The sequence below is a fragment of the Oncorhynchus mykiss genome, chromosome 18 (assembly GCF_057628025.1).
Source record: "Oncorhynchus mykiss isolate SJ-2025 chromosome 18, ASM5762802v1, whole genome shotgun sequence".
In the NCBI taxonomy this organism is placed as follows: Eukaryota; Metazoa; Chordata; class Actinopteri; order Salmoniformes; family Salmonidae; genus Oncorhynchus; species Oncorhynchus mykiss.
Genome location: NC_143039.1, coordinates 76164532 through 76182242, shown reverse-complemented (window position 1 = coordinate 76182242; position 17711 = coordinate 76164532). Strand labels below are relative to the sequence as shown.

The following is a 17711-nucleotide window of genomic DNA, read 5'->3' as shown; positions in this document are numbered from 1 at the left end:
GTGTGACAACATAATGTAGACAGTGGATTGGCTCTTTGGGGTGCGTGACAACATAATCGCTCCGAGAGACTCCATGCATCTACTTTACATAAATACATGGAATGATTGGCATGCTCTGTAATGTGGAACATAATTTATATAGCATATATTCAAATACCAGTGCCCCTGTTTGCAGGAGAGAGAGAGAGATCTGATTTGAAAAACCCCATCAGAATCACTAAAGAAGTCTCCCCTCTTAGAGAGCTATCAGGTTGCAAGGGAATTAGATTTCAGTTTCGTAAGATCTTCTCAGGACACACAACTTCTTGTAAAATAATGTTTATTCATGTTTTCTCTAAAGGATACTGCTGTGAGAAGGCTTAACTACAGGCATGAAAACGACTTTGATGTCTGGATGTCAGTGAAGTTGTTCCAGTATGAGCAATCATATACCTAGCAGTCTAAAGTATATTGTGGCAGAAGACTGGTGTTACTGCGCTGTCAATGTGCGGTATCATCAGGCCTCGTCCTGTCAATGTGCTGTATCATCAGGCCTCATCCTGTCAATGTACTGTATCATCAGGCCTCGTCCTGTCAATGTACTGTATCATCAGGCCTCATCCTGTCAATGTACTGTATCATCAGGCCTCGTCCTGTCAATGTACTGTATCATCAGGCCTCGTCCTGTCAATGTGCTGTATCATCAGGCTTCATCCCGTTAATGTGGTATATCATCAGGCCTCATCCTGTCAATGTACTGTATCATCAGGCCTCGTCCTGTCAATGTACTGTATCATCAGGCCTCGTCCTGTCAATGTACTGCATCATCAGGCCTCGTCCTGTCAATGTACTGTATCATCAGGCCTCATCCTGTCAATGTACTGTATCATCAGGCCTCATCCTGTCAATGTACTGTATCATCAGGCCTCATCCTGTCAATGTACTGTATCATCAGGCCTCGTCCTGTCAATGTGCGGTATCATCAGGCCTCGTCCTGTCAATGTACTGTATCATCAGGCCTCGTCCTGTCAATGTACTGTATCATCAGGCCTCGTCCTGTCAATGTACTGTATCATCAGGCCTCGTCCTGTCAATGTGCGGTATCATCAGGCCTCGTCCTGTTAATGTAGTATATCATCAGGCCTCATTCCAAAGAAAAACCAACCAGAATTTTTTATTTATTTTGAGAACCCATGCTCTTTCAATGGAAATCTATGGGTCCTGTGCAATTCCAGCTCCCAGATTGCAGTTCCTTTGGCTTCCACTAGATGTCAACAGTATTTGTTCAAGGTTTCACGCTTGTTTCTTCCAAAACGAGGAAGAATTTTGAGTTTTGGTACTGAGAGTCACAGTTGAAATCAGTCTGCCGGCGCGCAACGATGAGGACGCACGCGTGCTAATTTTACTTTTCTATTGAACATACTTCTTTCTGTATGACATATTATAGTTTAATTACATTTTCGGGTACCTGAGGATTAAATAGAAACATAGTTTGACTTGTTTTTTGGATTCCTTTGTCTGCATGTTGAACGAGGGTATTACTGAAATTAATGGCGCCAACTTAACAGACTTTTTGGGATATAAAGAAGGATTTTATCTAACAAAATTACTTATTCATGTTGTAGCTGGGACCCTTGGGATTGCAAACAGAGGAATATTTCCATAAAATAAGTGATTATTTAATCGCTATTTGCGATTTTATGATTTTATGTTCATAAATGTTTAATATCAAAATTATTTATTTGAATTGCGCGCTCTCCAATTTCACCGGATGTTGTCAACAGGTGTCCCGCTGACGGGATATCTAGCCCTAATATATATCATCAGGCCTCATCCTCTGCCCAGATCAATGAAAACATCATAGAAAGACAATAACGAAGACAACGAATGAACACACGACATAAAGACGACAATGAACGGTTTAATATGAAGAATAACATCAATGACTGGGCCATCCCCAGAGTAGGATATCAAAGAATAACATCAATGACTGGGCCATCCCCAGAGTAGGATATCAAAGATTAACATCAATGACTGGGCCATCCCCAGAGTAGGATATCAAAGAATAACATCAATGACTGGGCCATCCCCAGAGTAGGATATCAAAGAATAACATCAATGACTGGGCCATCCCCAGAGTAGGATATCTACCATGCTTCAGTAGTTGTTTATGCAGCATGTCCCCAATGGTGGGTCAGGAGGGACCCATTTCTCCTGGGTTGGGGCTGCATGATTAGGATCTATCAGAACTTTTTGTTGTGTTTTTCTTCATCTTGATGATCTCAAGACTGTTGGAAACATGGCACCCCCCCAAAAAAAATCTGAATGTATTTTTTGTCTGAAGGGGACAGCGGAGGGACAGCGGAGCGCTTGAGTGAGATGGGTTACGAGTCATACCCCTCTCTCCCAAAATAAAACACTGCAGACAGCTAATCCTCTCAGGACATAATAACCTTTTTCAGGTCCCACCCTTTAGTGAAAGATCCCCACGCTCTCCTTTCCTTCTGAAATGTTATCACCTTCACTCCTTCCTCTCTCACTCTATCACTTGTATCCTTTCTTTCTATGTTCTATCCATCCCAGTCAGGTAGACAGACCCATTTGTCCTCCGTCCCACCCTTTAGTGAAAGATCTCCACGCTCTCCTTTCCTTCTGAACAAACATCATTCTTCCCTTCTCCTCCCATCTTCCTTATTCCCCCCTTCTCCTCCCATCTTCCTTATTCCCTCCCCCTCTCTCTCTCTCTGTCTCTCTCTCTCTCTGTCTCACTCTCTCTGTCACACTCTCTCTGTCTCACTCTCTCTGTCACACTCTCTGTCACACTCTCTGTCTCTCTCTCTGTCTCACTCTCTTTGTCTCAGTCACTCTCTCACTCTCTGTCTCTCACTCTCTGTCTCACTCTCTCTGTCTCACTCTCTCTGTCACACTCTCTCTGTCACATTCTCTCTGTCACACTCTCTCTGTCTCTCTCTCTCTCACTCTCTCTGTCTCACTCTCTCTGTCTCAGTCTCTGTCACACTCTCTCTGTCTCTCTCTCTGTCTCACTCTCTCTGTCTCACTCTCTGTCTCACTCTCTCTGTCTCACTCTCTCTGTCACACTCTCTCTGTCACACTATCTCTGTCACGCTCTCAGTCTCACTCTCTGTCACACTCTCTCTGTCACACTCTCTCTGTCACACTCTCTCTGTCTCACTCTCTCTGTCTCACTCTCTCTGTATCTATCTGTCTCTTGATCCATGTTGAGCTTCTCCTCTTCCCTCTCAGTACATCTTGGCCCAGGAGTCAGGACTAAAGATTAATTCAGCACATTGCTGTACACCTGTATCAGATTACATTCAGCAGCTAGCTCCCTCCTCCCCTCTCTCCCTACCTCCCTCCTCCCCTCTCTCCCTACTTCCCTAAATCTTAAAGCAACAGTAAACAGTTCAGGTATATCATGACTGCTTAATCCTAAATCTCATCCTTTCATTTCTAGAAAGTCAATTACACATGACAAGTCTTGATATTCCACTGTTTTAATGCTCATTAGCCATGTCAGAAGTTTATTTAGTCAATTTTAAACATCCAAAATTGTCTGGTTAAAAAACTTGTGTTTTATAACACTAATCCCCCCCCACCCCCCCCCACCCTCCCCAGTCAGTTCATAACACTAATCCCCAACCAGGTCAGTTCATAACACTAATCACCCCCCCCCCCCCCACCCTCCCCAGTCAGTTCATAACACTAATCCCCCCCCCACCCTCCCCAGTCAGTTCATAACACTAATCCCCCCCCCCCACCCTCCCCAGTCAGTTCATAACACTAATCCCCCCCCCACCCTCCCCAGTCAGTTCATAACACTAATCCCCCCCCACCCTCCCCAGTCAGTTCATAACACTAATCCCCCCCCACCCTCCCCAGTCAGTTCATAACACTAATCCCCCCCCACCCTCCCCAGTCAGTTCATAACACTAATCCCCCCCCCACCCTCCCCAGTCAGTTCATAACACTAATCCCCCCCCCCCACCCTCCCCAGTCAGTTCATAACACTAATCCCCCCCCCCACCCTCCCCAGTCAGTTCATAACACTAATCCCCCCCCCACCCTCCCCAGTCAGTTCATAACACTAATCCCCCCCCCACCCTCCCCAGTCAGTTCATAACACTAATCCCCCCCCACCCTCCCCAGTCAGTTCATAACACTAATCCCCCCCCCACCCTCCCCAGTCAGTTCATAACACTAATCCCCCCCCACCCTCCCCAGTCAGTTCATAACACTAATCCCCCCCCCACCCTCCCCAGTCAGTTCATAACACTAATCCCCCCCCACCCTCCCCAGTCAGTTCATAACACTAATCCCCCCCCCCACCCTCCCCAGTCAGTTCATAACACTAATCCCCCCCCACCCTCCCCAGTCAGTTCATAACACTAATCCCCCCCCCACCCTCCCCAGTCAGTTCATAACACTAATCCCCCCCGCCCTCCCCAGTCAGTTCATAACACTAATCCCCCCCCCCCACCCTCCCCAGTCAGTTCATAACACTAATCCCCCCCCCACCCTCCCCAGTCAGTTCATAACACTAATCCCCCCCACCCTCCCCAGTCAGTTCATAACACTAATCCCCCCCCCCACCCTCCCCAGTCAGTTCATAACACTAATCCCCCCCCCCACCCTCCCCAGTCAGTTCATAACACTAATCCCCCCCCCACCCTCCCCAGTCAGTTCATAACACTAATTCCCCCCCACACTAATCCTGACTCTGACTCGACAGTTCTTGCACCTTACCTCAGATGACACCGTGTATTGCAAATTGCCAAACTATACTGAGAATCTATTTGCGTCCCAAATGTCAAACCTATTCTCTACTTTAAAAGTAGTACACTAGATAGGGAATAGGGTGCCATTTGGGATGCAGAAAATTAGACATCCTCCCTAGAGAAATGGCATTTATCATGCATTTAGTGCTCAATTACACAGTCAACCGAAATAGGACTTCTGCTCTCAACCCAACCCCCCTGAAAGACACATATCTAAGTTTTGGAGAGGTGCGGGGAGGGGGGGGGGGCTTCCCCACTGGAAGCCCAGGGAGCTGTTGTTGTGTGGGGGGGTTAAGTGCATTGCTCAAGTGCACACCAGCAGGCCATGGCATCTAGGAGTTGATACCAGCTCACCACTCTGACTGATTTTCTCCCATCGGACCCTGAATACGAAACTGGCAAGCCAGCGAATGCTGGCCCGCTCTCTAAACGCTCGGCTACCTGCCACCCCTTCAAAGCTTCTATAAATGTCCTTTGACCTTTGGCCTGGAAGGTTGGCCCAACGGTAATTAAAGGGCTATGCTGTCTTTTAATGCCGAGCTCACACTTTTTCTCAAGGGGAATTAAATGACAAAAGACACAGATAGAGGATCAGCTTTACTCATTCCAAATGATAACCTTAACCATTAGACCTAGGAGGAATACAATCTGATCTCAGAACAGTACCAAGGGATCACTTCAATTGACTGGCGTAACACGGCGAGATTCCAAATTATAACCTTAACCATTAGACCTAGGAGGAATACAATCTGATTTTAGAACAGTACCGAGGGATCACTTCAATTGACTGGCGTAGCACGGTGACCTCAGGTTATGACCAGTGTCATTTTTCATTAAGCACTTATGCGGAGGAAACTGGGAGGAGACGCCTGGACTTGACCAATAAGAAGTGCTCCCTTCTGCTTGCCCTTACGAACCCACATGTGTTTCTCTCTGTCTCCCAGATCTGTTCATTGAGAGGTTCTGTATGACGGGAGGCAGTTCACCTATTGGCTACCTAAAGGCGTGGCAGACCAACCTGTACCTGTCTGCCGATGCGGAGAAGGTCAGGGAGGCGCTGTCTGAAGGTGAGTCGCACCACTTCCTGTCCTCACCTGTATATTACACCCCTACCCTCCTACTGTAGCATGGAATCCATAGACCAAACTCAAAGGTCAACTGTCCTGCAGTGATATTGAACTGCCGACCTTCAGAGTGGGACAGGCACACACCGTGTCAATAGTTTTAATTACTGCAAAACAAAAGGTCACAAACAAAAGGTCACACACTTTAAAGTATAATTTAGAACAGTGCACTACTTTAGACCAGGGTCTATAGGGTAGTAGGGCACTACTTTAGACCAGGGTCTATAGGGTAGTAGTGCACTATAGAGGGAATAGAGTGCCATTTGGAAACAAACAGTACCCTTTCTAATACCGTGTGATTTAAATTTAAAGGAAAATGTTCCTGCTGTCATGATGTTGCCCTGTTGAGTGAGGTTTCCCCTTTCTCCCTCCACTCTTTGTTACCGCAGAAAAAGGTTGGGGAAAGGAACAATATTTCTTTAATCCAACCAGTCGAAAGTGTCCGTTGATACTTAAAGAATATGATGTCAGATCAGTTGTTGTCCGGGACATTATATCTGATGACAGAATGACATAAATTATATAGTGGAAAGTCTACACATTCTAGTTATCAGATTCACATGGAATTGTTGTGCAAATTAAATATTTGTGAAAAGATTAAATATAATTTTATCCTCCTAAAATAAGATAATTGTTTCATAGTAAAACTTAGGCCCAGTCAGTGGAAGCACACCCAAGTGAACAGACAACGGTTGAGAACTATGAAGCACACCCTTCTCACCCCCGGTACAAAAGCCCGTTGACAGAAGTTAGTTCCTGAAATGTGAGGACTGCTGTAGAGACTGAAAAGAGCCCTTGGTCTATCCCTTCGCTTCAGCCCTGCAAGGACTAAATGTTTTCTCTCAGACATCTTTAAATCGGTCTCAATGTTTTCCCTGAGACATCTTTAAAACTTCTTCAGGATTGGTGGTTGCCCTGTGGGATGGATGAGCTAAAGGCTAATGCGATTAGCATGAGTTTATAAGTAACAAGAACGTTTCCCAGGACATAGACTGATATTGGCAGAAAGCTTAAATTCTTGTTAATCCAACTGCACTGTCCAGTAGCTGTTACAGTGAAATAATACCATGCTATTGTTTGAGGAGAGTGCATAATTATGAACTTGAAATGTTATTAACAAACAAATTAGGCACATTTGGGCAGTCTTGATACAACCTTTTGAACAGAAATGCAATGGTTAATTTTATCAGTCTAAAACTTTGCGCATACACTGCTGTCATCTAGTGGCCAAAATCTGAATTGCACCTGGGCTGGAATAATACCTAATAATGCCCATTCTCTTGAATTTCAAAGATGATGGTACAAAAGAAAATACAAAAAAGATGCATGTTTGTTTCTTTGTATTATCTTTTACCAGATCTAATGTGTTATATTATCCTATATTCCTTTCACATTTCCACAAACTGCAAAATGTTTCCTTTGAAATGATACCACGAAAATGAATATCCTTGCTTCAGGGCCTGAGCTACAGGCATTTAGATTTGGGTATGTTATTTTAGGCAAAAATTGAAAAAAAGGGGCCAATCCTTAAGAGCTTGTCTCAATATTTTCTCTCAGGCATTGCTGCAGCCACCATGTTAATAGTCATCTGTCTCAATATTTTCTCTCAGGCATTGCTGCGGCCACCATGTTAATATTAATCTTCTCAATGTTTTAGATCAGACATTGCTGCGGCCACCATGTTAATCTTTTCCCTCAGGCATTGCTGCGGCCACCATGTTAATCTTTTCCCTCAGGCATTGCTGCGGCCACCATGTTAATATTAATCTTCTTAATATTTTCTCTCAGACATTGCTGCGGCCACCATGTTAATGTTTTCCCTCAGGCATTGCTGCGGCCACCATGTTAATATTTTCTCTCAGGCATTGCTGCGGCCACCATGTTAATATTCATCTTCTCAATATTTTCTCTCAGACATTGCTGCGGCCACCATGTTAATGTTTTCCCTCAGGCATTGCTGCGGCCACCATGTTAATGTTTTCTCTCAGACATTGCTGCGGCCACCATGTTAATATTTTCTCTCAGACATTGCTGCGGCCACCATGTTAATCTTTTCCCTCAGACATTGCTGCAGCCACCATGTTAATGTTTTCCCTCAGGCATTGCTGCGGCCACCATGTTAATGTTTTCCCTCAGGCATTGCTGCGGCCATCATGTTAATGTTTTCCCTCAGGCATTGCTGCGGCCACCATGTTCATGTCCAATAAGCTGACAGAGGTATCGCAGACGCAGCTGAGAGTGGCCTTTGACGGGGACGCTGTCCTCTTCTCTGACGAATCAGAACGCATCTTCAAGGCCCAGGGCCTCGACGGGTTCTTCCAGCACGAGAGAGACAACGAGGACATTCTACTGGACCGTGTATGTAGACATATGTCAGAAAAATAAACATATTGGATTGTTATCGTTGTTATCATTCAGATTCCTGTAACTCTCTGCTTATTAGAAAAAAACGTTCTTATTTATTTCTCCTCTCTTCTCTTCTCTTCTCTTCTCTTCTCTTCTCTTCTCTTCTCTTCTCTTCTCTTCTCTTCTCTTCTCTCCTCTCCTCTCCTCTCCTGTCCTCTCCTCTCCTCGCTTCTCCTCAGGGCCCTCTTAAGGACTTCCTAGCGTCCCTTGGTAAACTCCAGAAGAAGTTCTATGCTAAGGGTCACCGTCTGGACTGTCCCATTCGTACCTACCTGGTGACGGCCCGCAGCGCAGCCAGCTCAGGGATCCGTGCCCTGAAGACCTTGAGAGCCTGGGGCCTGGAGACGGACGAGGCTCTGTTCCTGGCCGGGGCACCCAAGGGCCCGATGCTGGAGAAGATTAGGCCCCACATCTACTTCGATGACCAGATGTTCCATGTGGAAGGGGCGGCGGAGATGGGCACGGTCGCGGCTCACGTACCCTACGGGATCGCTCAGAAGCACCCACATAAGAAGAGCCTGAACACAGGGAAGTAGATAGCGGAAGGAGAGAATAAGTGAAAGATTGAAGAAACTAAGAGAGAAGAAGAGACCTGAGATTAAATACTTTTAGAGAGGGAGATATAGAGTCATATGGAACATCTGATCTTCCCCAGGTCATTGTCACAAACAAGAAAAGGGTTATTTTCAGTCAGTAAGCTTCGTAAAAACTAAGGTAGATCAATTAAAAATGAAGACAATGAAGAAAGTCTGTAAAGTTTTGGTATTGAACTACTCCTAATAGACGATAATTTTATATGTGTTGATTACAGTATGTGCTTTTCACCAGATTTCAGAAGTGTTTGTGTTGTACATAAGTGGGGTTGTTTCACCTCCTCAGCATCCTGTGTGTGCAGCCGTTATAATCATCCTTAGGAATGTGTTATCATAAGCACTTTGGTTGGCCACGGGAGAGTTCTACATACCTGATATAGAACCAGAGGAGAGTTCTACATACCTGATATAGAACCAGAGGAGAGTTCTACATACCTGATATAGAACCAGAGGAGAGTTCTACATACCTGATACAGAACCAGAGGAGAGTTCTACATACCTGATATAGAACCAGAGGAGAGTTCTACATACCTGATATAGAACCAGAGGAGAGTTCTACATACCTGATACAGGAACAGAGAGTTCTACATACCTGATATAGAACCAGAGGAGAGTTCTACATACCTGATATAGAACCAGAGGAGAGTTCTAAATACCTGATATAGAACCAGAGGAGAGTTCTACATACCTGATATAGAACCAGAGGAGAGTTCTACATACCTGATACAGGAACAGAGAGTTCTACATACCTGATATAGAACCAGAGGAGAGTTCTACATACCTGATATAGAACCAGAGGAGAGTTCTAAATACCTGATATAGAACCAGAGGAGAGTTCTACATACCTGATATAGAACCAGAGGAGAGTTCTACATACCTGATATAGAACCAGATGAGAGTTACATACCTGATATAGAACCAGAGGAGAGTTCTACATACCTGATATAGAACCAGAGGAGAGTTCTAAATACCTGATATAGAACCAGAGGAGAGTTCTACATACCTGATATAGAACCAGAGGAGAGTTCTAAATACCTGATATAGAACCAGAGGAGAGTTCTACATACCTGATATAGAACCAGAGGAGAGTTCTACATACCTGATATAGAACCAGAGGAGAGTTCTACATACCTGATATAGAACCAGAGGAGAGTTCTACATACCTGATATAGAACCAGAGGAGAGTTCTACATACCTGATATAGCCTGTCAACAACAAGCTTTACTTTCCCATATGACTTGAGCAAATGCATTCACTTGAACTGAACTTGTTTTATTTTCTTCAACATTTGTGGGATGTAACATGCATCCTGTGCTATTTTTAATGGCCGATCCATGGCTGTGGTTGTAGCGAAGGGAAAAGGCTACAGGTGCTCCAGAACTCTCCACAGTCCGTCCTAAGAAGAAGAAGAAGACAGAGGTGAACTCTTGATAGTAACCAGGATGATATTTTACAAGATGACGAATGGCATCTGGACTGCCTTAAAGGACCCTGGTGTCTGTGCTTCAAAACACATGGATGAGACTGACCGACTGAAAGACGTGGGAACACCTCAAAAGTATTCCGGAATTGGGAATCGATTCTATTATTTATAGAATCAAAAAAGCCATGATCCAGAAGCACAGAGGAATGGGGTGAAATAACTATATTTGACAGTTGCACGACAAGACATACCTATTAATGAACATATGTAGCACACATGGAAACAGTTACGCGATGTAATGTATTATTTAATAGACCTTATTTGTTCGTGTCGAATTGTCTCACTGTGAAAAAAAAAAGTAATTAACTTCAAGAATGAAGAGGTCACTTGCATGCTAGTCATCTTCCCCGAAGATAACAAATAACACAATTGTATTATCTCACAAACGTCTTCTCCAAGTAACAAAGCCATAAATACCAACCATAATGTTTTTTTTTAAATCTCTGAGTTTCCATTGGTGCCTTGGTTCTAACACATGTAAATGGTGTATCACCTGTCTGTTCTGAGGGAACACTAGACGATCAATAAAGTTTTTACGAATTCAACTGCATGACAAAACTAAGGAGGAAGTGCTAACGGAAGTGCCTGGTTGCATCCTAAATGGGAACCCTATTCCGTATGTAGTGCACTACTTTTGACCAGAGTCCTGTTCAAAAGTAGTGCACTATATAGGGGATAGGGTATGTGAGCGTGTAACAGTAGTTTAAAATGGCTTCCTCCCGTCGTTTCCCTCCATCGTCACTGACGTTATAGAACTTGATGCATCTTGAGACTTACAGTACCTCCCTGTACCTGATTCTACAGTCTACATTGTCAACTTGGTCATACGTTGATATACCAGCAATGTTACTAGAAAAACTTCTGGAATGAATTTGTGTTAAACAACATATTGAATAGAAGCGTAATTAAAGATCTCTGTTGTGATACATTTAAATGCATAGATATCTTTTCTTTGTTTGTCTGTAGAAATACAGTGAAAAGACTAACAATCAAATGTATCTTCAAATATATGTTATTTAGTATTTGAAGGGGGAGGAATATATGTTATTTAGTATTTGAAGGGGGAGAATATATGTTATTTAGTATTTGAAGGGGGAGAATATATGTTATTTAGTATTTGAAGGGGGAGAATATATGTTATTTAGTATTTGAAGGGGGAGGAATATATGTTATTTAGTATTTGAAGGGGGAGAATATATGTTATTTAGTATTTGAAGGGGGAGAATATATGTTATTTAGTATATGAAGGGGGAGAATATATCTTATTTAGTATTTGAAGGGGGAGAATATATGTTATTTAGTATTTGAAGGGGGAGAATATATGTTATTTATTATTTGAAGGGGGAGAATATATGTTATTTAGTATTTGAAGGGGGAGAATATATGTTATTTAGTATTTGAAGGGGGAGGAATATATGTTATTTAGTATTTGAAGGGGGAGAATATATGTTATTTAGTATTTGAAGGGGGAGAATATATGTTATTTAGTATTTGAAGGGGGAGAATATATGTTATTTAGTATTTCAAGGGGGAGGAATATATGTTATTTAGTATATGAAGGGGGAGAATATATGTTATTTAGTATATGAAGGGGGAGAATATATGTTATTTAGTATTTGAAGGCACCACACCTGTAGATAAAGACCATTTAGTTCTACCAGAGATTATTTGAATAGTCTGAGTTTTCCATGTGGACCTGCTCTACGTGGTCATACTATCAACATACGATCTGTGGATAAGCAACTGCCCTCCATAGTCTGAGTTTTCTACGTGGACCTGCTCTACGTGGTCATACTATCAACATACGATCTGTGGATAAGCTACTGCCCTCCATAGTCTGAGTTTTCCACGTGGACCTGCTCTACGTGGTCATACTATCAACATACGATCTGTGGATAAGCTACTGCCCTCCATAGTCTGAGTTTTCCACGTGGACCTGCTCTACGTGGTCATACTATCAACATACGATCTGTGGATAAGCAACTGCCCTCCATAGTCTGAGTTTTCCACGTGGACATCCCGTACGTGGTCATACTATCAACATACGATCTGTGGATAAGCAACTGCCGTCTACAGGTTATGGTGAAGTGTTACCTAATATTTGAGCAGTTTGGCTGTCTAAACATTATACTATTATCCCCCCCCCCCCCTCCCTGAGTATTATAACAATGAAATCTCTTTGCCATGTAAACACAGTAAACCTGGATGTGTGTAGGATGGAAATAATCGATGCTCAAAATGTTATTTATTTTTTTCTAAAGGAAGGACTTTTAGTTTAGTTTAACGTAAAAGTCCCAATGATGATTTAAATGTGTCACTATGTATTTGGTCTGCACTAGATATCTAGTGCTGCTGGTGTGTCTACGTGGTAACCCTTGTTACCATGTTACGGTATAGCTGTGTCTAAAAATGATTTTATGCTCCTCGTCAACCATTGTGGACATTTGGGGACATTTATTACAAAGACGATCGTTCAAGCGTTTTGCTAAATGACAGATATTGTTATATAGAATGGGTCGTTTTAGTTTGTCAATAAAACATAGACACTGTATTTTATTACAACGGAACATTCCACAGAAAAAAACCTACAGACGTTTGGAATGAGTCTCGTCACCATGTTGAGTTTTATTTTTATGAACAGTGGGATAAAAAAAAGTATGTGAATCCTTTATAATTACTCTGATTTCTGCATAAATGGGTCATGTAATTTGATCTGATCTTCATCTAAGTCACAACAATAGACAGTCTGTTTAAACTAATAAACACACAATTATAATTGTTCATGTCTTTACTGAACACACCGTGTAAACATTCACAGTGCAGGGTGGGAAAAGTATGTGAACCCTTGGTTTTTAGTAACTGGTTGACCCTCCTTTGGCAGCAATCACCTCAACCAAATGTTTTCTGTAGTTGCGGATCAGACCGGTACAACGGTCAGGAGGAATTTTGGACCGTTCCTCTTTACAAAACTGTTTCTGTTCAGCAATATTCTTGGGATGTCTGGGGTGAACTGATCTCTTGAGGTCATGCCACAGCATCTCAATCGGGTTGAGGTCAGGACTCTGACTGGGCCACTCCAGAAGGTGTATTTTATTCTGTTCAAGCCATTCTGTTGTTGATTTTATTCTGTCTTTTGGGTTGTTGTCCTGTTGCATTACCTAACTGCTGTTGAGCTTCAATTGACGGACAGATAGCCTAACATTCTCCTGTTAAAACGTCTTGATAAACTTGGGAATTAATTTTTCCGTCGATGATAGTATGCTGACCAGGCCCTGAGGCAGCAAAGCAGCCCCAAACCATGATGCTCCCTCCACCATACTTTACAGTTGGGAGGTTTTGATGTTGGTGTGCTTTTTTTTCTTCACACACTGTGTTGTGTTCCTTCCAAACAACTCAACTGAAGTTTCATCTGTCCACAGAATATTTTGCCAGAAGAGCTGTGGAACATCCAGGAGCTCTTTTGCGAACTTCAGACGTGCAGCAATGTTTTTTTTTTGGACAGCAGTGGCTTCTTCCGTGGCGTCCTCCCATGAACACCATTCTTGTTTAATGTTTTCCGTGTCGTAGCCTCATCAACAGAGATGTTAGCATGTTCCAGAGATTTCTGTAAGTCTTTTTTTCTGACACTAAAGGATTCTTTTTAACCTCATTGAGCATTCTGCACTGTGCTCTTGTAGTCATCTTTGCACGACTGCAACTCGTACGGAGAGTAGCAACAGTGCTGAAATTTCATCATTCATAGACAATTTGCCTTACCTTGAACAGACTTTTAGAGATACTTTTGTAACCCTTTCCAGCTTTAAGCAAGTCAACCATTCTTAATAGGTCTTCAGACAACTCTTTCGTTAGAAGCATGGTTCACATCAGGCAATGCTTTTTATGGGCAAGGGCAGCTCTAACCAAATGTTCAATCTCATCTCATTGATTGGACTCCAGGTAAGCTGACTCCTGACTCCAATTAGCTTTTGGAGAAGTCATTAGCCTCTGGGTTCACTTTTTCCATCCTACATTGTGAATGTTTAAGTGATGTATTCAATATAGACAAGAAAAATACAATAATTTGTGTGTTATTAGTTTAATAAGCACACTGTGTTTGTCTGTTGTTGTGACTTAGATGAAGATCAGATGCAATTTCATGTCAAATCTATGCAGAAATCCAGGTAATTCCAAAGGGTTCACATACTTGTTCTTGCCACTGTATATGACTACTGAACAGAAAGTTATTAGTCAGTAATTAGTAACTTTCTTATCAAATGTACATTTTTCAGACTAAATTAGTACTTGAACATAGAAGATAACTATTCCAACCAGTAAGCATTATAACCAAGATGGATCCTACAACTCTCAGCACCATATGGGGGCACTGTTGTCTCCTCTAGTCTCCACTGTTGTCTCCACTGTTGTCTCCACTAGTCTCCACTGTTGTCTCCACTGTTGTCTATTCTAGTCTCCACTGTTGTCTCCTCTAGTCTACACTTTTCTCTCCTCTAGTCTCCACTGTTGTCTCCTCTAGTCTCCACTGTTGTCTCCTCTAGTCTCCACTGTTCTCTCCTCTCCTCTGTTGTCTCCTCTCCTGTCCTCTGTTGTCTCCTCTCCTGTCCACTGTTGTCTTCTCTCCTCTCCTCTGTTGTCTCCTCTCCTCTCCTCTGTTGTCTCCTCTCCTCCCCTCTGTTGTCTCCTCTCCTCCCCTCTGTTGTCTCCTCTAGTCTCCTCTCCTCTGTTGTCTCCTCTAGTCTCCTCTCCACTGTTGTCTCCTCTAGTCTCCTGTCATCTGTTGTCTCCTCTAGTCTCCTGTCCTCTGTTGTCTCCACTGTTGTCTCCTGTCCACTGTTGTCTACTGTTGTCTCCTCTCTTGTCCATTGTTGTCTCCTCTCCTGTCCACTGCTGTCTCCTCTCCTGTCCTCTGTTGTCTCTTCTCCTGTCCACTGTTGTCTCCTCTCCTGTCCTCTGTTGTCTCCTCTCCTCTCCTCTGTTGTCTCCTCTAGTCTCCTGTCCTCTGTTGTCTCCTCTAGTCTCCTCTCCTCTGTTGTCTCCTCTAGTCTCCTGTCCTCTGTTGTCTCCTCTAGTCTCCTCTCCACTGTTGTGTCCATTCCACTGTTGTCTACTCTCCTGTCCACTGTTGTCTCCTCTCCTGTCCACTGTTTGTGTCAAGAACTGCAACCCTGCTGGGTTTTTCACTATCAACAGTTTCCCGTGTGTATGAAGAATGGTCCACCACCTAAAGGACATCCAGCCAACTTGACACAACTGTGGGAAGCATCGGAGGCGACATGGACCAGAAAGCCCGTGGAACGCTTTCAACTCCATGTGGAGTCCATGTCCCGATAAATTGAGGATGTTCTGAGGGCGGGTGGGGTGCAACTCAATATTAGGAAGGTGTTCTTAATGTTCAAATCAAATTGTATTGGTCACATACACATGGTTAGCAGATGTTGTTGGTCACATAAACATGGTTAGCAGATGTTAATGGTCACATACACATGGTTAGCAGATGTTATTTGTCACATACACATGGTTAGCAGATGTTAATGATCACATACACATGGTTAGCAGATGTTATTGGTCACATAGACATGGTTAGCAGATGTTAATGCGAGTGTAGAGAAATGCTGGTGCTTCTAGTTCCGACAATGCTGTAATATCTAACGAGTAATCTAACAAATTCACAACAACTACCATTTACACACAAATCTAAAGGGATGCATGAGAATATGTACATATAAATATATGGATGAGCGATGGCCGAACGGCATAGGCAAGATGAAGTAGATGGGCTAGAGTACAGTATATACATATGAGATGTTTTGATAGTGAGAGAGTGAGAGAGTAGAGAGAGAGAGTGACAGAGAGAGAGAGAGAGACAGAGAGAGTAGAGACAGAGAGAGCGACATAGAGAGAGTAGAGAGACAGAGAGTGAGAGAGTAGAGAGACAGAGAGTGAGAGAGTAGAGAGACAGAGAGAGCGACATAGAGAGAGTAGAGAGACAGAGACAGAGAGAGTAGAGAGAGACAGAGACAGAGAGAGAGTAGAGAGACAGAGAGAGAGTAGAGATAGAGTAGAGACAGAGAGAGAGACAGAGAGAGAGTAGAGAGAGAGTAGAGAGACAGAGAGAGAGAGTAGAGAGACAGAGAGAGAGTAGAGACAGAGACAGAGAGAGAGAGAGAGAGAGAGACAGAGAGAGTAGAGACAGAGACAGAGAGAGAGAGTAGAGAGACAGAGAGAGAGTAGAGACAGAGACAGAGAGAGAGTAGAGAGACAGAGAGAGTAGAGGGACAGAGAGAGAGAGAGTAGAGAGACAGAGAGAGAGTAGAGAGACAGAGAGAGAGTAGAGAGACAGAGAGAGAGTAGAGAGACAGAGAGAGAGAGACAGAGAGAGCGACATAGGGAGAGTAGAGAGACAGAGAGAGAGAGAGTAGAGAGAGACAGAGAGAGCGACATAGAGAGAGTAGAGAGACAGAGACAGAGAGAGTAGAGAGAGACAGAGACAGAGAGAGAGTAGAGAGACAGAGAGAGAGTAGAGAGAGAGTAGAGACAGAGAGAGAGGCAGAGAGAGACAGAGAGAGAGAGAGAGAGAGACAGAGAGTAGAGAGACAGATAGAGTAGAGAGAGTAGAGAGAGAGTAGAGAGAGTAGAGAGAGAGTAGAGAGACAGAGAGAGAGAGAGACAGAGAGAGAGAGAGACAGAGAGTAGAGAGACAGAGAGAGTAGAGAGAGTAGAGAGACAGAGAGAGTAGAGAGACAGAGAGAGTAGAGAGAGTAGAGAGACAGAGAGAGTAGAGAGACAGAGAGAGACAGAGAGAGAGTAGAGAGAGTAGAGAGACAGAGAGAGTAGAGAGAGTAGAGAGACAGAGAGAGTAGAGAGACAGAGAGAGAGAGAGAGAGTAGAGAGAGTAGAGAGACAGAGAGAGTAGAGAGACAGAGAGAGAGTAGAGAGAGAGTAGAGAGAGTAGAGAGACAGAGAGAGTAGAGAGAGTAGAGAGACAGAGAGAGTAGAGAGAGTAGAGAGACAGAGAGAGTAGAGAGACAGAGAGAGAGTAGAGAGAGTCGAACGCCCTACAGAGAAACCAATGGGGTCTCTACACAACGTGGCATTGAGACGGTGACTACTCAGTCATCAACACATGACACCCTTGGTGCTGACAGGTCTGTTGACGGCGACGGAAACACAGATCACCTCGGTGGATCTTGCAGCCACAGGCCGTCGACCAGGGGCTCCCGAACGGCACAGTGGTCTAAGGCACTCAGTGCTAGAGGCGTCACTACAGACCCTGGTTAATGTAGACTATGAATCAGTATGGGGAGGAAGTGTAGACTATGACTCTGTTTGGGGA

At 43.6% G+C, this 17711-nt stretch overlaps 1 protein-coding gene across 3 annotated transcripts in view; it reads left to right on the top strand.

Moving 5' to 3' along the window:
- Positions 1-11315, top strand: part of LOC110496747 (cytosolic 5'-nucleotidase 1A) — a 60464-nt gene extending 49149 nt beyond the window's left edge. For 2 of the 3 annotated variants that reach the window (XM_036953600.2, XM_036953601.2), the window contains 3 exons: positions 5720-5842; positions 8073-8257; positions 8485-11315. In XM_036953600.2, the coding sequence (XP_036809495.1) occupies positions 5720-5842; positions 8073-8257; positions 8485-8841 (665 nt within the window). In that variant the 3' untranslated portion in view covers positions 8842-11315. Of the gene's footprint in view, positions 1-5719; positions 5843-7509; positions 7572-8072; positions 8258-8484 lie in introns of those variants that run through there. The other variant, XM_090209425.1, reaches the window with a different exon arrangement.
- Positions 11316-17711: the final 6396 nt, after the last annotated feature.